We start from the raw sequence: 20,872 nt of genomic DNA, 5'->3' as shown, positions 1-20,872 counted from the left end.
GTCTAACAGAGAAGGACACCAGAGCTTAGAAAATGGTTATTCATTTATTACTACCATGCTCATTTTCTTCTCTGGTTCACAAGGCAAATGTCTATGTTTTCCTCAGCTCTTCCTCTCTCAAACCAATGATTGACAAAAGGATGCTTGCTGTCTTTGAGTCTATTACAATAATAATGATTAATATTAATTAACATTATTCACGAATAACCTTGTTATGGAGGTGTAGAAATGAAGCAATCCATGTAGTTTCATTTTTTCACAACCCACTCCCATTCAGTAAATAATTGAAGCTACCGAAAAAGCCCCCAGGGTATGTCTAAGGGCTTTGTATAGCATGGGCCTACATAACACCTTCATATGAACTACATCAATTCTTCACAGATCATTTATACACCGCAGTATAAACCCCTGAACTGTGGAATACTATGGCCTGCCCTCGAGATACTGATTAAACCTGCACTTTGACCTTCTCTCTGTGTACAGTAGTTCGCTTTTGGGATAAATTACTAGGTTGTTATTCTCCACCAACCCAAGAAAGATTCACAGTCACAAAGATCAGGATGTCCTTTGGCAGACATGTTGATTATCTGAATACATTGTTTAGACTTCTCTTTGTGTCGATCCTAAACCAACCACTTGTCCCTACCCGCTATGGACTTGTGGAGATTTCAGAGGGATAGATATGGTATGATATGGTTGTAGCTTCACCTTACCCTCTGATTGCCTAGATGGAAATGATATCCATATCGCTTACACCTGTCCAGTCCTCTCAAATCTCCACACCTTCATAGGGGTAAGTATAGGGGTCGATTTGATTTGGGCGCTCCTCCAGCATTTGAAGTCTTCTCAAGTTTCCCATCGCTCAAGTCAAATACATGTATACCTCTGCTTCCCTATTGTAGGACGGTGCACATATCGCAATCACACCTGACCATGCACAGATACTCACTCAGTGCTCCTAGGTCCGATCTCCACCTCCCTGGGTGGCCCCTGGTAGCCTAACAAAGAGAGGTCTTGGGGCAGGGGCGGTCGTGAATCCTGCCATGACTGGCTGCATCGCCTCCCCTCCATAGCGGCACCATCTGTCACAGCGACAGGAAATCAAAGTACAGTAGCCTGGCCTTCTCATGCCATTGGGCCCCGGCCCCACACAGATGGATGGCCTGTCAAGCTCCTCTCCATGCTCGCCAGTTTATTCAACACTAAATTTGGAAATGTCTGGATTTCCCTCACCATAGCCAATTCCACCAGTTGTTCAGTGGACCAGCAGCTCCCCCTCCCTCTTCGCTTTGTCAACCTCACCACCTTTGTTGTGTATATGGGTCAGAAGAGAGAGAGAGAGAGATGTTCTCTGAGATTTTTTGAGGTGGAGGTGTGTGTTTCTTGGACTGTATCTGCATCAAATATGTTGATGATGGAAAGGTAAGTTTGTCACTTTAGCCAGTGGCGGATTTAGGTATAGGTGACATGTGCAGCCGCCCAGGGCGACATTGTACCGGGGGCGGGACTGGGCGCCCGCACAATTTTTGGGGGAATGGTGACATTTGCACATCGGTTTTCTATCGCTCATCGGCACATCACGTCAATGATATCATGTCACCGTGTGGGACTGTGGGTCAATTAACCCTGTCGGAGTGGGCGCCCTGATTCTAGTTTGTGAGCTAGGCAGGCTACTGCCTGGGAAGGTCTCCCACTCAGAAGTACGAGATGGGGAGGTGGGCGGGGTTGACCTCAGGTCTCCCCACTGGATGCCTGAGGCAGGGGTAGTGGGGGAGTCTATCAAATAGCGCACCTCTAACTTTGTACAGTACGAATGCAATTAGTCAAATCAGTCACACTACGAAATGCTACCAAATAAACCACAATTCATTCATAATACTGTGAATATATAGTTTCACAGACATATTGTTGCATTTTTTTCTGGTTTGTGCAAAATCATTAAGAAAAACATAAAACCAGTCTGCACATCACCAAAGTGAATTGGTTTAGTCTTGATACTTGCTTGACAGTTTTTTTTTTGGGGGGGGGGGGGGGGGGTAATGTAATGATGCTCTAGTGCCAAATCAACACAAATGTGTTTCTATTTGTCTTCGTTACTTCTTTTTGATTTTTACGGGTCTTATTTGTGTACATATTTTTATATTTATATAGTTTTAAATGTTATGATTATTTATTTGTGTTGTTCCAAATGTCTGACTAAAAATGAGTTTTTTGTTTGTTTGTTGGTGTGGGGGCTGAAGGGGGGGTTTCGCCCAGGGAGCCATACAAGCTAGAACCGCCACTGACTTTAGCTGTGGGGTTACAACAGCATGTTGTGCTTTAGCCTACTAAGTCCATTGTATTTGTCCATTTGAAGCTCAGTGGAGAAGGCTTTGTGAAATTGATTGGAAAGATTTCAGTCTCCTCCAGAAGTTCTGTTCAGTGGTTCAAATTACAGGGGGGACGGTTTTGCTCCATAAATTGTGAGTAAACCACTACTCCTGTTTTGATAGGTAATGAAGTCATAAAACTATGGGGATGTTTATGGAAAAATGAAAAGGGTTTTTACTGCAAAATCAATGTTGCTGTACGCCAAGGCCCATATTTCACAGGTCCCTGAATAGCATCAGCTGTTTGCCTTCCTCTGGGTTGAGCGATGAGGTATTTTATCTGTGGTACGCATTGGGAGGTTAAAATGGTTGATGTCAGGGAGAGTGTGGGTGAAACGTTATTGTCCTAGTCTGTTTCCTGTCATCAGCCCCAGTCTTTTTGATCGACTCTATTTGATGAAAGGACCTCCCTCCTGCATTTTAAAGGTATAGTTTACCCAAATTACAAAAAAGCACAAAAATGCCTCCTTCCTAAAGAAAAGTATGACCCAGGAGAGATTTAAATCCACAATCTGGGCTTGGATTACTTTTATGTTAAAAGCATTGATGACCAAAAACCAAAGACAATGATTGGCCCCTACATACTGTTGAGGATTATGGGTAGGTTATGAGCTTACTCTTATTTCTATTCACAAATCATCCCAAAGTCATTTGGAAATCAAGTGACTCGGCTTCACGGTCCTCTTTGAAGTGTGGGTATGTATACAGTGGGGCAGCTGGTTGTGGGTGTGTGCTTTCGATTGCTGAATCACATGATCTCAACGTACAAGGTATGAGACCAAGATATTGTCACACATGCAGATGAAGTTACATAGTGGTAGTTTGAACTGCAGCCAGCCATGTCATCATGACTAAAAGTGCATTAATATGTTGTAGCGCTCCTCTGGCCTACTTGTTTATACCAGGAACTCATAGTGGATGACAGTAGGTTGAACAGTACAGTCACAGACACACACACACGGTCACAAGAACGCGGTCACACACACACTCACATACACACACCAGCTGGTGTACTTTAAAATATGTGTTAATCTACTGTAGGGAATACAGTAATTAAATGTATTGTCAAATTTGCATGTTTATTTTCTTAGAATGCACGCATACATTTTCTAATGGTATCAGGTATTTATTTTATATTTTGTGTTAAAATAAAGAAAGTGATATGTGCCTAATTTGCACAAATACACTGGGTGTATTTGTATATTTACATAAAGAGGTGGAAAGGGATAGACGTACCTGCACTCACCTGCTCTGTCTACCCTACCTGCACTCACCTGCTCTGTCTACCCTACCTGCACTCACCTGCTCTGTCTACCCTACCTGCACTCACCTGCTCTGTCTACCCTACCTGCACTCACCTGCTCTGTCTACCCTACCTGCACTCACCTGCTCTGTCTACCCTACCTGCTCTCACCTGCTCTGTCTACCCTACCTGAACTCACCTGCTCTGTCTACCCTACCTGAACTCACCTGCTCCGTCTACCCTACCTGAACTCACCTGCTCTGTCTACCCTACCTGAACTCTCCTGCTCTGTCTACCCTACCTGAACGCTCCTGCTCTGTCTACCCTACCTGAACTCACCTGCTCTGTCTACCCTACCTGCACTCACCTGCTCTGTCTACCCTACCTGCTCTCACCTGCTCTGTCTACCCTACCTGCTCTCACCTGCTCTGGCTACCCTACCTGCACTCACCTGCTCTGTCTAGACCTACCTGAACTCACCTGCTCTGTCTAGACCTACCTGAACTCACCTGCTCCGTCTACCCTACCTGCACTCACCTGCTCTGTCTAGACCTACCTGAACTCACCGGCTCTGTCTAGACCTACCTGAACTCACCTGCTCTGTCTACCCTACATGAACTCATCTGCTCTGTCTACCCTACCTGCACTGTCTACCCTACATGCACTCATCTGCTCTGTCTACCCTACCTGCACTCACCTGCTCTGTCTACCCTACCTGCACTCACCTGCTCTGTCTACCCTACCTAAACTCACCTGCTCTGGCTACCCTACCTGAACTCAGCTGCTCTGTCTAGACCTACCTGAACTCACCTGCTCTGTCCACCCTACCTGAACTCACCTGCTCTGGCTACCCTACCTGAACTCAGCTGCTCTGTCTAGACCTACCTGAACTCTGCTGCTCTGTCCAGGCCTAACTGAACTCACCTGCACTGTCTAGACCTACCTGAATTCACCTGCTCTGTCCAGGCCTACCTGAACTTACCTGCTCTGTCTACCCTACCTGAACTCACCTGCGCTGTCTAGACTTCCTCAATAATTACTGTTATTGTCATGTTCTGTTGCATAATTCAACAAGTGTGTCAATAGCAGGATACCGTTGGATTAAAAAATCAACACGCTTGGCTCTAGATTACACCTATCCAAACATACTTCACATTGTTTGCGAGATCAAACATGATCACTATAATCCGAGTGTTCATTTTTGAAAGTTGCTTTCATTTCAGCGCATATAATTTGTAAACATTTCAACTGTAGCAAATTAAATCCCAGACCAAGCTTTAGCATTCTTATAAATGCAACGGAAAGACAATGTGTTCCATTGAACCCATTTCAGCCATTACCGGGGTGTGTTTGTCAGGTCATTACAAACTTTTCCGTGGTCGTAAGGTTAACGGGGGGAAAAAACAGGCACAAACAAGAGTAGGAAAGAGTCGCAGGAGTAAAATGAAAGCAATCAATCAAGCGAGATTAAAGTGACAAGTGGATTCTGCATCCCTCAAACACAGGAAATAAATAGCCGAAGGAGACAGATCCTCGGGTGGGCGGGGCATGTGCATTGTTATTCAAATTCTGAGCTATATTATATGCAAAAACATTTGGGAGAAATGATTTTATACTAACACAGTTGCTCAAAGAAAGAGATTTTGTTGAACAAGTTATCTTTTTTCTCTCAAAAAGGTTGGGATCATAATTGATTACGGATCATCCTGAATGAGTCATGAATAATGATGAGTGAGAAAGTTACAGAAGGGTCAATGATCAAACCCTCAAGACATGCTAACCTCACGTTATTGTAATGGTGAGAGGTGAGCATGTCTTGGGGGTATGATCTTTGACCCTCCGTATCTTTCTCACTCATCGTTATTCGCGATTCATTCCAAAGTATTCACAATCATGGTGTAGAAACAGATCTATTCTTATTTACAGTAAAATTGACTCCAAAATAACACGATACATGATTTAACCATTCAATTCTATTGGGCACAAAATAATCAGAAACACAACCAAAACTAACTGCAAATACATCCAGTACGTTTGTAGAGTCACAGGCATGATGTAGTTATTGCATGCTAGGAACATGGGAACAAATACTAAATTGACTACTTTATTTATAAGAATCTTTAGGGGTGTCAATCATTTTGACCTCTACCTTTTTGAGAGAAAACAATGATTACTTAAACCAAATCTCTTTCTCTGAGCAATTGTATTAATATAAAATAACTTAATTTCCCATTTTTGGGCGGCATACAATATAGCTAAGTATTTAAATGTTTTATTTTCTACAGTCATAATTGCTCATCTTTATCAAGGGTGTCAATAATTTCAGACCCCCACTGTATATACAGTATATCATACACAAACACACAAGCAGTGCAGAGTCAAAATAACACTGCTCACTATACATTTGCTTTGCGGTTTGTGTGTGCATACTTGTGTGTGTGTGTGTGTGTGTATGTGTGTATTTATCCATGCATCACTATATGTCAGTGTGTGTGTGTGTGTATGTGTGTATTTATCCATGCATCACTATATGTCAGTGTGTGTGTGTGTGTGGGTTTGTGTGGATCCATGCATCTCTTTTTCTGTGTGTGTATGTGTGTGCGTGTGTGTGTGTGTGTGTCAGTGAAGGTCATTTGTGCCAGCGCCTGTACAGATGTAGGATCTTAATTTGAGCTGGTTTTCTACTGCAGGAAAATAATCCTGCAGCAACATGAAATGTAAATTATTATGTGAATTATCATTTTTTGTTGGGGTTGATACATTTTTTAGGGAGAATCCAGGCTGACGTTTTAAAGTGGGAATTAAAAACTATAGAAGCCTTTAAAAAAATGATCAACAAAAGTGTAATCAAATTAAGATCCTACATATGTAGGTGTCGTGTGATGGAAACCAGAGCGTGGGCGACCCCCTGCCGCCATACCTCACTCTGTGCCCCCACAGTATGTGCATTTCATCATCTGAAATAGAGACGAGGCCATGCGCCTTCACATCACCAAGTGACAGAAACCCCCTGTCATTTGAATGAACTCCTGCTTGGCGTGATGGAATGGGCTGCAGTGGCTTAGGGCACATTAAGAAGCCTGTAATGCTCCGTACTGTCTCCATCTCTCTCTCCCTCCTCTCCCTCCCTATCCTCTAGGCTTATTGCACATGGTCCCATTTATCTGGTAGCTGTTGAAACACGAGGACCAGAGCCCTGTGTATGTCCAGCATATTAGTACAGAACAATTTGTGCTTTTTGAGGTCGGTTTGATTATTTTATTACTTAACTTTAATAAAATATTTGTTTTATTTGATGACTTTATTATTTCATTCCAAGTCATCATCTCATCTCTATAGAGCTGCTGCCCTATGCTGTCTGACAAAATCACTATATTTGTAGTTCTTCAAAGTAAATATGGTATACTTTTATGACTGCAGAATGCCAACTATCAATCACTTAGATCATGTATTTTAAGGTAGCAATACCTTACCTCTGCTCCACACAGACTGGACAAGTAGGCACGCGCACAATGGATTATGGTCATTGTAGTTAATTACCACGTTTTCTACACTAAGCTATGTTGAATATTGGCTATGATTTATCTCTACAAAAACTGTGCATCCAGCTCACAAAAGAAAGAAAAAAACTACATGGAACTAAAATAATTGAACTGACGTCAGTCAATTAGTTGTTTAAAAACCTAAAAATAACCGAAATGTTGGTTAATCGCTCAGCACTAATATCTGATGGCACAGCCATTAACTCCCCAGAGTGTGGGGGAGGGACGGGGATGTGCTGGATGTGGGGGTGGTTGTTGTTGTGTGTGTGTGTGTGTGTGTGTGTGTGTGTGAGTAAGCCTGTGTGTGTGTATTTGTGTGAATGCGTGCCTGTGTGTCAGTGTATGAAATTAAATTACACATAGCCTGTGCGAATCCTCACTTGAATCTGATTGTGTTGTAATGCTCCTATCTAAATTCAGTGGTTGACTGGTAGAGATAAGTGTGGAGCGCGTTATGAGGGATGGAAGTGGAAGGCTACTGCTTTAAGTGGCCATGGGAGTGAATGGATTGGGAGATAGGATCTTAAGGGAACCACCTGGGTCCTCATCAGTCTTCATCAGACTGATATCAACTATAGTACTACCAGGTAGAAGCAGAATACACTGCAAGAGATGACTTACTCTCTGGGCTTTGTGGATGTTCCTCCCAAACCTAAACAACAGCAGTTCAAAACGGACTATAATTGTGGAAGGCCGTGCAGGGATCTTTCCTAGTATGTACCATAATTGACTTTAACAAGGCAGCTTGATGTTCAAACTCTTCTGCTACATTTGCATTGTTCACTAATCGTTGTATCGGACGCTCAGCAGGGAAGGCTGTACGGGAGAGTCTGTCTGACTCAGCTGTGTGTGAGGTTATTGACCAGATACCAACAGTGTTGTTCCTGTTGGAATTGCATTGTGGGGGATGAGGTGAAATATAGTGCCTCAAGCCAGGAAGTAGAGATAAAATTTCACCTTCATGGAGCAACCTTGTTCATCTTAGTATTTATTTTCTGGGAAATATGTAAAGAACCACCTATGATCTAAAGTTGATTGAGCCGGCCTGGAATTCCAGATGAGCAGGGGACTATTCCATTGATTCTAATGCGCCAGGCAAGCTCAATCAAGTGCAGCTGAAGTATTGGAATGAAAGCAAATACTATCTGAATCCAGGTCTGGATGAGAGCTTCTGCTGAATGATCGTAATGTCAAGTAGACCACGTCTGAAATGGCCCCTTATTCCCTGTATAGTGCAGACTCTGGTCAAAAGTAGTGCACTACACAATAGGGTGCCATTTGAGACTCTCACCTTGTTGTCTCTGCAGGCCAGTTGGCGGTGGGCACGTGTGAGATCGTGACGCTCAACAGAGACAGCAGCGTGCCCAGGCGGACCATCGACCGCCAGACTGCCCGCTGTGCCTGCAGGAGAGGCCAGATCGCTGGCACCACGCGAGCCAGGCCTGCCTGCGTTGACGGTGAGTGTGAACAACCGTAGTTTACTTAAGCTGTCTCTAGGCTGGAAAAATTCAGGTAACGTCCGCAGATTTAACAATAATCCTGGTTGGTGGAGTCTAGGAATTCCTGCTTATTCCCTCCTAATTGTAGGAATCTTCCAGTTGGTATTTCTGGAAATGTGGGGAATTTTTGCAAGCCTAGCAGGTATCTCTCTATGATCATCTTCATGCAACCTAGAGGTCAACCACACGACAACCACACGGTCAACCACACAACAGGCCGTATCTGGCATAACGTGTGCCTGTCTGGTACCACGCTGTCTTTGTAATACTGTCTCTTCAGACAGCTCCACATAACGCTCCAGCAACGCTGCTTAACTAAAAGAGAACTATGATTACAGCGGCAGCAAATGGATTATTACTGGCTGCCCATCACAGCTCTCGCTGACGTTAATAGCCAGTCCATTAAATACAGACCGGTTGCACACTGGCTGCCACTATGGAGAACGGGAACGCTTTCTGTCGTCACAGAGATGTAGTGAAGACTAGTTGATTTGTGTCGAGGCGGGGTTGGGGAACTTTGCCTGTAAAATGTTATTTTCAGGATGTGGTTGGTATGGTGTTGGAAATATAGACGATTTGGAGATGATGGAACGCTGGCATATTTGACGGTTATATGGGGTCAGGTCTGCAGACGAATTTGTGTCAGTTTCTCTTTCTATATATTTCTACAACACACTCTCTCTCTCTCTCCATTTCTCCTATATAATCCAGACCAGTCTCTCTCTCTCTCCTGCCCTCTCTCTCTCTCTCTCTCTCTCTCTCTCTCTTTCTCTCTCTCTCTCTCTCTCTCCTATACAATCCATACCAGTCTCTCTCTCCTGCCCCCTCCCTCCCTCTCCACTCTCTCTCTCTCTCCCCGCTCTCTCTCTCTCTCTCTCTCTCTCTCTCTCTCTCTCTCTCTCTCTCTCTCTCAGTGGTCCTGGCTGGCAGGATCTGCTAGGGGACAGATGGCCACATGAGTTCTTAAGGCAGGAACAGTTGCAGGAGAGAGCTGGCCCATAGGACCTTCAGAAGCTGATAACCCTGGGCCAGGATCCAGCCTGTCTGGGGGTTGGGGGGGCCGTGAAAACAGAGAGAATGACAGGAAGGCCACCCAGGTGTCAGTCACAGCTTTCCACTCTGTAGTGCCCTATGGGCCGTGTTCTGTAGGGCACAGCGTTCTGAAACGTTTTGCAACTGGAAAAGAAATGAATGTTTCCTATTTAGACGAGTTCAGGTAGTGCCTACCCGTTTCACTGTGTTTCAAAAAGTTTTCTCCCTTATTGGACACAACCCAGCTGTTTCAGTCTGTCTTTTAGCCAGGCTGTGCTTTAGTGCTCTGTTGGTCTCTCCGCACAAATCAGCCAACTTTGCAAACTCAGCTTTATTTCTTTAGCCCCTCAGCAATTGGGTTTAGCTGTTACATGATATACTCACAACTATGTTTACGAATGACTGATCAATCTATGCTTTGTTACGGCTGATGGCGCTGACGATCCAATTCGCAGAGGGAAATTGCAGTGTCAGGGGCAGGATAGCTAGACTTTTGCAGCTGTTGAAGGAATCACGGAGGAATTGAAAGGGAATTTGAAATGTTTTTCTCCTTAAAGCTTTTTTGACCCGTTCCCATTCATAATATGATATTAAAAAACAGTTGGTGTTCAGGCAGCCAGAGATCCTTTTTTGCAGTGTCCTCTTACTGTGTGTGCGTGCGTGCGCGCGTGCACGTTTCTGTGCACGTGCATACATAGTCCCATGGAAAGACAGACCTATACAGGGCTGCGATATCCGACTCGAAGGAACAACATGATACAAGCAATTATTGAAAACCTCAACAAGGGGTTATCCTTTAGCGTCACAATGTCACAATAGGAGGGACACAAACTCCTTTACTCTCATTGTGGACATTTGCCACTGCAGCCCCTCTGTCTCTCACTCTCTTTCAATTCGCCCCCCAACCACCGTAAACCCTGAGGGGCCAGAAAGGGACGACAGCTCATGCCAGGTCCTGAGAGGACCGATAACCTTTGAGAGAGCTTGAACACACACACACACACACACACACACACACACACACAGTGAGGAACAATCAGTGTTGATCAGCGTCAACAAAGCCTAATGCTAATTCAATGTCGTCCGGACAGATTATATAGAGAACACAAAAGAGTGACCGTCATCATGGTGACACCTTCTAGTGTCTAGACAGATGACTTTCAAAGAATCTAATCAAGAGCCACTGATTGTGAAGAAGCTATTTCTCTCTCTCTCACATTCGCTCCCTCGCTCTCTCTCTCTCGCCTTCTCTCTATCTCGCTCCCTCCCTCCCCCTCGCTCTCAAAATTAAAATCAATTCAATTTAAGGGCTTTATTGGCATATTTTAACATTGCCGGAGCAAGTGAAGTAGATAATAAACAAATGTGAAACAAACAATGAAAAAAGAACAGTAAATATTACACTCACAAACGTTCCCAAAGAATAAAGACATTTCAAATGTCATATTATGTGCAAATAGTTCAAGTACAAAAGCAAAAATAAATCTCTCTCTCAATTCAATAAACTTAATTGACATGGCAAGTTAAATTGTCTAAGTACAAATATAACAACGACCTAGTAGTAGTGGCTTTGTTATTAACGTTAAGCGTAACTACAACAGCAATAGTAATGAGAATAATAATAAGTAGAATGAATTTAAGTAGGCTTTTATAGATACAAATTCTTTGCAATGAATGATCATTTTGGGAAATAAATATTATATTATAATATTTTTTTTGTGGTGTCTTTCCAATCAGCCTCTTCTCTTGTTTCATCTCTTGACATTGTAGGGCTGTGTGATGAAATGTTTTGGGGTCGCTTGTTCTTAGATGTCAAATTGTATGGCTATTTTTTTTTTTGAATAGGGAAGGGAGTATTGGCCCAATTCTGCTCTTACATACGTTATTTTGATTTTGTTGGAACAAACATCGATTTGTTGTTTGTACCATTTGGTAAATTCATTATTGGAATATTTTGAGCCAGATCCTAATTGGAATTTCAATTTTAATGAGACTCGAAATTGAGCTCGGGTGCATCCTGTTCCCATTGATCCTCCTTGAGATGTTTCTACAACTTGATTGGAGTCCACTTATGGTAAATTCAATTGATTGGACATGATTTGGAAAGGCACACACCTGTCTATATAAGGTCCCACAGTTGACACTGCATGTCAGAGCAAAAACCAAGCCATGAGGTTGAAAGGAATTATCCATAGAGCTCCGAGACAGGATTATGTCGAGGCACAGATCTGGGGAAGGGTACCAAACCATTTATGCAACATTTAAGATCCCCAAGAAAAGAGTGGCCTCCATCATTCTTAAATGGAAGAAGTTTAGAACCACCAAGACTCTTCCCAGAGCTGGCCGCCTGGCCAAACTGAGCAATCGGGGGAGAAGGGCCTTGTTCAGGGAGGAACCAAGAACCCGATGGTCACTCTGAGCTCCTCTATGGAGATGGGAGACTCTTCCAGAAGGACAACCATTTCTGCAGCATTCCACCAATCAGGCCATTATGGTATAATGACCAGACGTAAGCCACTCATCGGTAAACGCATATGACAGCCCACTTGAAGTTTGCCAAAAGGCACCTAAAGACTCTCAGACCATGAGAAACAAGATTCTCTCGTCTGATGAAATCAAGATTGAACTCTTTGGCCTGAATGCCAAGCATCACGTCTGGAGGAAACCTGGCATCCTGAAGCATGGTGGTGGTAGCATTATGCTGGGGGGGGATGTTTTTCAGCGGCAGGGACTGGGAGACTAGTCAGGATCAAGCGAAAGATGAACTGCACAAAGTACAGAGAGATCATTGATGAAAACCTGCTCAGGACCTCAGACTGGAGGGAAGGTTCACCTTCCAACAGGACAACGACCCTAAGCACACAGCTAAGACAACGCAGGAGTGGCTTGGGGACAAGTCTCTGAATGTCCTTGAGTGGCCCAGTCAGAGCCCTGACTTGAACCCGATCAAACATCTCTGAGAGATCTGAAAATAGATGTGCAGCGACGCTCCCCATCCAACCTGACAGAGCTTGAGAGGATCTGCAGAGAATAATGGAACAAACTCTCCAAATACAGGTGTGCCAAGCTTGTAGTGTCATACCCAAGAAGACTCAAGGCTCAAATCGCTGCCACAGGTGCTTCAACAAAGTACTGAGTAAAGGGTCTGAATACTTCAACTTTTTTATTTGTTATAAATTTGCCAAAAAATGTGAACTGTTTTTGCTTTTCATTATGAGGTATTGTGTGCAGATTGATGAGGAAAATGTCATACATTTTAGAATAAGGCTGTAGCTTAACAAAATGTGGAAAAAGTCAAGGGCTCTGAAAATGTTTCACTCTCTTTCTCTCTCTCATTGAAGACCATTTTGGTATGGCTTGTCATTGGTTGTTGAAACATAGTCCGTGACAAAGCACTAGCATCTACCGATTAGCATAGTGAGCTAATATACAGTGAACTGTATATCTGTATAGCACGTTTGACAGTGTCACTACCCATCAAGCCATTTGTGTTCAAATGCACTTGAAATAAAGTGTGACTTTAAAAGGTTGATGACAGTAGCTAATTCAACCTAGGTTCTAACTCTCTTTCTCCCCCCCCTTCTCTCTTTCTCTCTCTCTTTCTCTTTGTCCCCTCAGCGCGCATCGTGAGGGGCAGACAGTGGTGTGAGATGGCGCCCTGCATGGAGGGGGAGGTGTGTGGCCTCCTCTTCAACCGCTCTGGCTGGACCTGTACCAAAGGCAGTGGCCGTATCAAGACAGTCACGGTAAGATGTAGCCTCACAGAGTCATGTATGGAATCATATTGAAACATACAACTGCCATTAGCTTTGGAACAGGGATTGAGAGAGGGGGCATTTATAAGCTTTTAAATTGTGCTGTCAACATCCTTTGTAAATGTCTAGTAAGTATGATACACCAAGTGAGAGAGTTTGTGTGTGTGCCTGCCTACCTGCCTGCCTGCTTGCATGCCTGCCTGCCTGCCTGCCTGCCTGCCTGCCTGTCTGCCTGCCTACCTGCCTGCCTGCTTGCATGCCTGTGTACATGGAGAGATCCAGTGCTGTCCTCATTGTCAGGTACGTAGGGTGAAAGGTCATCCAGTGACTGCATCATGTCCGCTAGGTTTCAGTGTGTGTATTATTGTCTGTCTGGGAGGTGCAGGCAGCTGCTACACATTTCAATCTCATCGCTACATCATCTGGGTTTGACAGTTTGCTGTTTGTCATTGGCTGAAAATACAGATTATACATACAGTATGTTTTGTCCATTAGCTGTTGAAGGACTCGATTTGTGAATGTAATATTATTGTGTATTGATGATGATGCCTTGGATGAAGAGCATAGCCACTGACTGACAGACCACAATACGAAGGAAGAATGCTCAAGATGGATGCAAATGAGAAATACACGTAACGAGGGCTGAACAGACTAGGATGGAGAGGGACGAGAGAGCTAGGCAGAGAGCAGGAGTGACACAGGCTACAGTTGGGCGTGCAGCCAAGCAAAGTGTGTGTGTGTGGCAGGTGGGCGTGTCGGCTGTCACATACACTCCCCCCTGCACCTGCAACCCTTTCTAAATGTAGCCATTGGACATGTTATTATTGGACAAGCTCTTTGTGTGTATTGTATAATATTTGAGGACACTAATTAGAATAATGCTAACTATACATATTTTATTTTAGACTTTTATTATTACTGTAAGTAGTGTTGTTTCATTTAAGGGAGAATATAAGAATAGATGCTGGTGGAAATGTGTTTTGGGATGTCGTAAGGGGTAGAGGAAGTTGCAGTCATGCATTTTGGATGAAATTGCTAGCACTCTACAAACAGCACACACAGGAGGACCCAATGGGTCATAGAGACTTGCATCACATTTAACACATTTTTGTTCTTCGGCCAACCATTCCCTCTGCCTCATGTTGTTAGCCAGCACTAAATGCTTGTCGACACTAAGGACCCATTTCCCGGAACCTGAACTAATAAGCACTCTCAATGAAGATTATCCATTGAGCTTGTTTTTTCGTAAAGCCGGTAGACTTCCTTCGGGTCCAGGAAACTAGCCATATTTTGACAAGCCTATGCATTAAAAAGTGTTGCGGTTGAATCTTGGACTTTGATTAATCTGATTAATCTGACCAACTAAAATACGTCGAACCATTTGGTAAAACATGGTTTAATGGCGGTGACTACGTAAACCATTATGCCTCGTTTCTTAATGCCCGAAGTTGCTTGGATATCCCCTGCTCAGAATTGGAGCCGACAGACTTCAGACGAGCTCAAAGGCAAAAGCCCCAGGATTTCCCTTTGGATTTCATACAGGCTGTTGTTGATACTCTAGTACGTTGATTGTAAATGTATCGATTTCCTCTCCAGTTGTATACGGAGTAACTAATCATTATCTGTAAATATATGCTTGAATCAGCACACGGAGAGGAGAGGAATAGTGTGTGGAAACAGGAAAGAGAAATAGAAGTGAAAGTATGGATAGATGGAAGAAACAAATGTAGAAAGAAAGATTACAAAGAATGAACGAATGACTGTTGAAATCATTTCAATATGATTCCGCTATTGTTCCCTCTTCTCATTGACATTACAATGGCCTTTTAAGTTTTGGCTCCATTTTAAGAGCCAGTGCTGTGGATTTCATGACTTCATCCACAGTAACTGATGTGTCCCTGGGCACAGCCCCCTGTAAGAATAAATAAAGTGACTTCTCTGGTGCTGCCACACTCTATAAATTCATACATTTGTTCCTTTTCTTTTCTCCTCGGCGTATGTTTACCCCTCTTGTTCCTGTCAGAGACCCTCTCTGAACACACTCTTTTCCCTTGTCACTTAAAGCACTTTCCGTCCATTTCCCATTTCAACTTCTGTCATTGCCTACTCTTTGAACTGTCATTTTTGTTTTAATCAGCTCCGTTTTCCTCTGCAGACTGTCGGCTGTAAAAGTAGCAGACCTGGGATATATTGTGTACTGTTGAGGCGTAACATCTAGGTAGAATGTCTATGGATGCTCTCGAAAATGGGGTTTGTTCATTTCTATCTGCAATGGTCTGGATTGTGTTGAGTAGGAAAGGATTGCTCACCTCGAACTGGACAAAGATTTTTGCTTTAACAAGTCGGACTTGAAGGTCCAAATCCCTGTCATTCGCATGAAGAAGAGATGCCGATAGAGGGAACGTAATCATTTGTCGGCGAGTGGGTAACCCGCCTCTACCATCCGTCTTATTGGCCAATGTGCAATCATTGGAGAAAAACTGGATGCGCTCCGTTCAAGACTATCCTACAAACAGGACATTAAACTGTAATGTCTTATATTTCACCAAGTCGTGGCTGAACGATGACATGGATATACAGTGCCTTGCGAAAGTATTCGGCCCCCTTGAACTTTGCGACCTTTTGCCACATTTCAGGCTTCAAACATAAAGATATAACACTGTATTTTTTTGTGAAGAATCAACAACAAATGGGACACAATCATGAAGTGGAACGACATTTATTGGATATTTCAAACTTTTTTTAACAAATCAACAACTGAAAAATTGGGCGTGCAAAATTATTCAGCCCCCTTAAGTTAATACTTTGTAGCGCCACCTTTTGCTGCGATTACAGCTGTAAGTCGCTTGGGGTATGTCTCTATCAGTTTTGCACATCGAGAGACTGAAATTTTTTCCCATTCCTCCTTGCAAAACAGCTCGAGCTCAGTGAGGTTGGATGGAGAGCATTTGTGAACAGCAGTTTTCAGTTCTTTCCACAGATTCTCGATTGGATTCAGGTCTGGACTTTGACTTGGCCATTCTAACACCTGGATATGTTTATTTTTGAACCATTCCATTGTAGATTTTGCTTTATGTTTTGGATCATTGTCTTGTTGGAAGACAAATCTCCGGCCAGGTCTTGGTAGATTTGCAGTGGTCCTTCCATTTCAATATTATCGCTTGCACAGTGCTCCTTGGGATGTTTAAAGCTTGGGAAATCTTTTTGTATCCAAATCCGGCTTTAAACTTCTTCACAACAGTATCTCGGACCTGCCTGGTATGTTCCTTGTTCTTCATGATGCTCTCTGCGCTTTTGACGGACCTCTGAGACTATCACAGTGCAGGTGCATTTATACTGAGACTTGATTACACACAGGTGGATTGTATTTATCATCATTAGTCATTTAGGTCAACATTGGATCATTCAGAGATCCTCACTGAACTTCTGGAGAGAGTTTGCTGCACTGAAAGTAAAGGGGCTGAATAATTTTGCACGCCCAATTTTTCAGTTTTTGATTTGTTAAAAAAGTTTGAAATATCCAATAAATGTCGTTCCACTTCATGATTGTGTCCCACTTGTTGTTGATTCTTCACAAAAAATGTTTGAAGCCTGAAATGTGGCGAAAGGTCGCAAAGTTCAAAGGGGCCGAATACTTTCGCAAGGCACTGTATATAGTTGGCTGGGTTTTCCGTGCATCAGCAAGACAGAACAGCTGCCTCCGGTAAGACAAGGTGTGGCGATCTGTGTATCTTTGTCAATAACAGCTGGTGAGGGAAATCTAATATTTAGGAAGTCTTGATGTTACGCTCGCCTGAGGTAGAGTATGATAAGCTGTAGACCACACTACTTAGCAAGAGAATTTTCATCTATATTTTTCGTAGCTGTCTATTTACCACCACAAACCAATGCTGGCATTAAGACCGCACTCAATGCCGCCAAAAGCAAACAAGAAAATGCTCATCCGGAGGCGGTGCTCCTAGTGGCCAGGGACTTTAATGCAGGGAAATTTAAATCCCTTTTACCTAATTTCTGCCAGCATGTCACATGTGCAACCAGAGGGGAAAAAAACTCTAGACCACCTTTACTTCTACTACACCAGATCCGACACTCGTCGGTTGTGGCTGGGCCTGCAAACTATTACAGACTACAAAGGGAAGCCCAGCCGCGAGCTGCCCAGTGGCACGAGCCTTCCAGACAAGCTAAATTACTTATGCACGCTTTGAGGCAAGCAACACTGAAGCATGCATGAGAGTGCCAGCTATTCCGTACGACTGTTTGATCACGCTCTCCATAGCCGATGTGTGTAAAACCTTTAAACAGGTCAACATTCACAAGGCTGCAGGGCCAGACGGATTACCAGGATGTGTACTCAGAGCATGCGAGAACCAACTGGCAAGTGTCTTCACTGACATTTTCAAACTCCTTGACCAAGTGTGTAATACCTACATGTTTCAAACAGACCACCATAGTCCCTGTGCCCAAGAACACCAAAGTAACCTGCCTAAATGACTACTGACCCGTAGCACTCACGTCTGTAGCCATGAAGAGCTTTGAAAGGCTGGTCTTGACTCACATCAACACCATCATCCCAGAAACCCTAGACCCACTCCAATTCGCTTACCATCCCAACAGATCAATAGACGACACAATCTCTATTGCACTCCACACTGCCCTTTCCCACCTGGACAAAATGAACACCTATGTGCGAATGCTATTCATTGACTAAAGCTCAGCGTTCAACACCATAGTGCCCTCAAAGCTCATCAATAAGCTAAGGACCCTGGGACTAAACACCTTCTTCTGCAACTGGATCCTGGACTTCCTGAAGGGCCGCCCCCAGGTAGTAAGGGTAGGCAACAACACATCTGTCACGCTGATTCTCAACATGGGGGCCCCTCAGGGGTGCGTGCTTAGTCCCCTCCTGTACTCCCTGTTCACCCATGACTGCATCGCCAAGCACAACTCCAACACCATCATTAAGTTTGCTGATGACACAACGATGAGACAGCCTATAGGGAGGACATCAGAGACCTGGCAGTGTGGTGCCAGGACAACAACCTCTCCCTCAACGTGACCAAGACAAAGGAGATGTGGCATGGGTCCTTAGATCCTCAAACGGTTTTACAGCTGCACCATCGAGCGCATGACTGGTTACATCACCGCCTGGTATGATAACTGCTCGGCCTCCGACCGCCAGGCGCTACAGAGGGTATGGCATTCGGCCAAGTACATCACTGGGGCCAAGCTTCCTGCCATCCAGGACCTCTATATCAGGCAGTGTCAGAGGAAGGCCCTAAAAATTGGCAAAGACCCCAGCCAAATTGTCATAGACTGTTCTCTCTGCTACTGCATGGCAAGTGGTACCAGAGCGCCAAGTCTTGGACCAAAAAACAGATTATCAAATGACTAGACAGACTATTAGCTTTGACCCCCCCCCATACCTTTTTTTACACTGCTGCTACTCGCTGTTTATTATCGATGCATAGTCACTTTACCCCTATCTACATGTACATATTACCTCAATTAACTTGACTAACCTGTACCCCTGCACATTGACTCGGTACCGGTACCCCCTGTATATAGCCTCGTTATTGTTATTTTATTGTTACTCTTTTATTTTTTTACTTTAGTTTATTTAGTCAATATTTCCTGAACCCCCTTTTTTTTACTGTGTTGATGGTTAAGGGCTCGTTAGAAAGCATTTCACGGTTGTATTTGGCGCATGTGACAAATAAAATTTGATTTGACTACACATAATTTAGTCACAGTTGGTACCCCCAATAGTATGTCCAGTGAAATGATCATTCTAGGCTATGACGATACATATTCAGTCTCCATTGCTATCAGTGGTGTGAAGTACTTAAATAGAAAATACTTTGAAGTACTACTTAAGTCTTTTTTTTGTGTATCTTTACTTTACACCCCTTTACTATTTATATTTTTGACAACTTTTACTTCACTACATTCCTAAAGAAAATAACGTTCTTTTTACTCCATACATTTTCCCTGACACCCATACGTACTCGTTACATTTTGAATGCTTAGCAGGACAGGAAAATGGTCAAATTCACACACCTATCAAGAGAACATCCGTGGTCATCTCTACTGTCTCTGATCTGCCGGACTCAGTAAACACAAATGCTTTATTTGTGAATGGCGTCTGAGTGTTGGAGTGTGCCCCTGGCTATCCATAAGTTAAAAACAAGAAAATTGTGCCATCTGGTTTGCTTAATATAAGGAATTTGTAACGAATTATACTTTTACTTTTGATACTTAAGTATATTTAAAACCAAATACTTTTAATCAAGTAGTATTTTACTGGGTGACTTTTACTTGTGTCATTTTCTATTAACGTATCTTTACTTTTACTCAATTGAGAATTGTTTTCCAACACTGATCGCTCTGCATACACTCCCCTATGTATTTATTTGGACAGTGAAGCTAAAACGTTTAATTGATATATTCCAGCATTTTGGATTTGAGATCAAATGTGCGTGTGGACGTGTGTTTTCCATGACTTGGTCTGATAGCATGCTCTCTGGCATGTTGTGTATTTGGGGGCTGAATAATAGTATCTGTACTGGTTGTTAGTTGCTCAGAGCTGGATGAGTCTTTAAATGAATAATCCAACCCGCTGAAGGCCACCCTGGGACGCTAGCACATCACTGTGCAGTGCAGTCCACTTTTGATGCGGGAGGAGGGGGGGTTTGTGAAGGAATAGGGTTTTTTAGTCATCGCTGTGATGGCAAAGTGCCTGCAGTGTCTACAATGGCTGGGGGAACTGTGAGGGTGAGAATGGTGTCCTCGTCTGAACTACCGCTAGTGTTAATCAGTGGCGATTTTAGCATGTACTGTACATCTTGGTGGGACAAACTGAACCAAAAAATGTATGCATGCCAGCAAAGCCACGACACAACACTAACAACACTATAACGGTGACAAACGGTACCCATAAACTGTTAGGGCCTACATAAAGCTGTTCCAACAGCAAGGATTTATTTTCAGCACCGTGGAGTGAATCCTTACCACTGCTATACCTGGAAATCAGCAGAGCCTTGTCTGGCAGCATAATAGATCATTCAGCCTCATTTACTGCCATTTAAAAAGAAAACATAGCTGATATGGCTGACATGCTGAAATAAATATGGTTTCTACTGACTCCTTGTGGATTTGTGGAACTCGATAAGAATAATGCCGAATGCCGACATGAGTTATGACTTTTTGTACCATACACAAACATTATTTTGTTTTATGTTCAATAAATTCATAATGTTTGTTTGTTGTGTCATTAACACTTAGCTGTAAGTATAAGCAAGTGCACGCAAACGATCTGCAACGAGGTAGGCCTATTCATTCAGCACTTTCAAAATGGACACCGACAGAAATTCAGATAGATGTTAGTTCAGATAAGGGCTCAATATCTTGCGGAATTTAACGTTACTCTTCTTTA

At 43.3% G+C, this 20,872-nt stretch overlaps 1 protein-coding gene across 1 annotated transcript in view; it reads left to right on the top strand.

The window, feature by feature from the left end:
* Window positions 1-20,872, top strand: part of tafa5l (TAFA chemokine like family member 5, like) — a 71,689-nt gene that overhangs the window by 1,876 nt on the left and 48,941 nt on the right. The window contains exons 2-3 of the mRNA XM_029665531.2: window positions 8,462-8,611; window positions 13,304-13,431. Of these exons, the coding sequence (XP_029521391.1) occupies window positions 8,462-8,611; window positions 13,304-13,431 (278 nt within the window). The remainder of the gene's footprint in view (window positions 1-8,461; window positions 8,612-13,303; window positions 13,432-20,872) is intronic.

This window comes from Oncorhynchus nerka, linkage group LG7 (assembly GCF_034236695.1).
Source record: "Oncorhynchus nerka isolate Pitt River linkage group LG7, Oner_Uvic_2.0, whole genome shotgun sequence".
NCBI classification, from domain to species: domain Eukaryota; kingdom Metazoa; phylum Chordata; class Actinopteri; order Salmoniformes; family Salmonidae; genus Oncorhynchus; species Oncorhynchus nerka.
The sequence above is the reverse complement of the archived record's forward strand: the minus strand, read 5'-3'. Positions and strand labels throughout refer to the sequence as shown.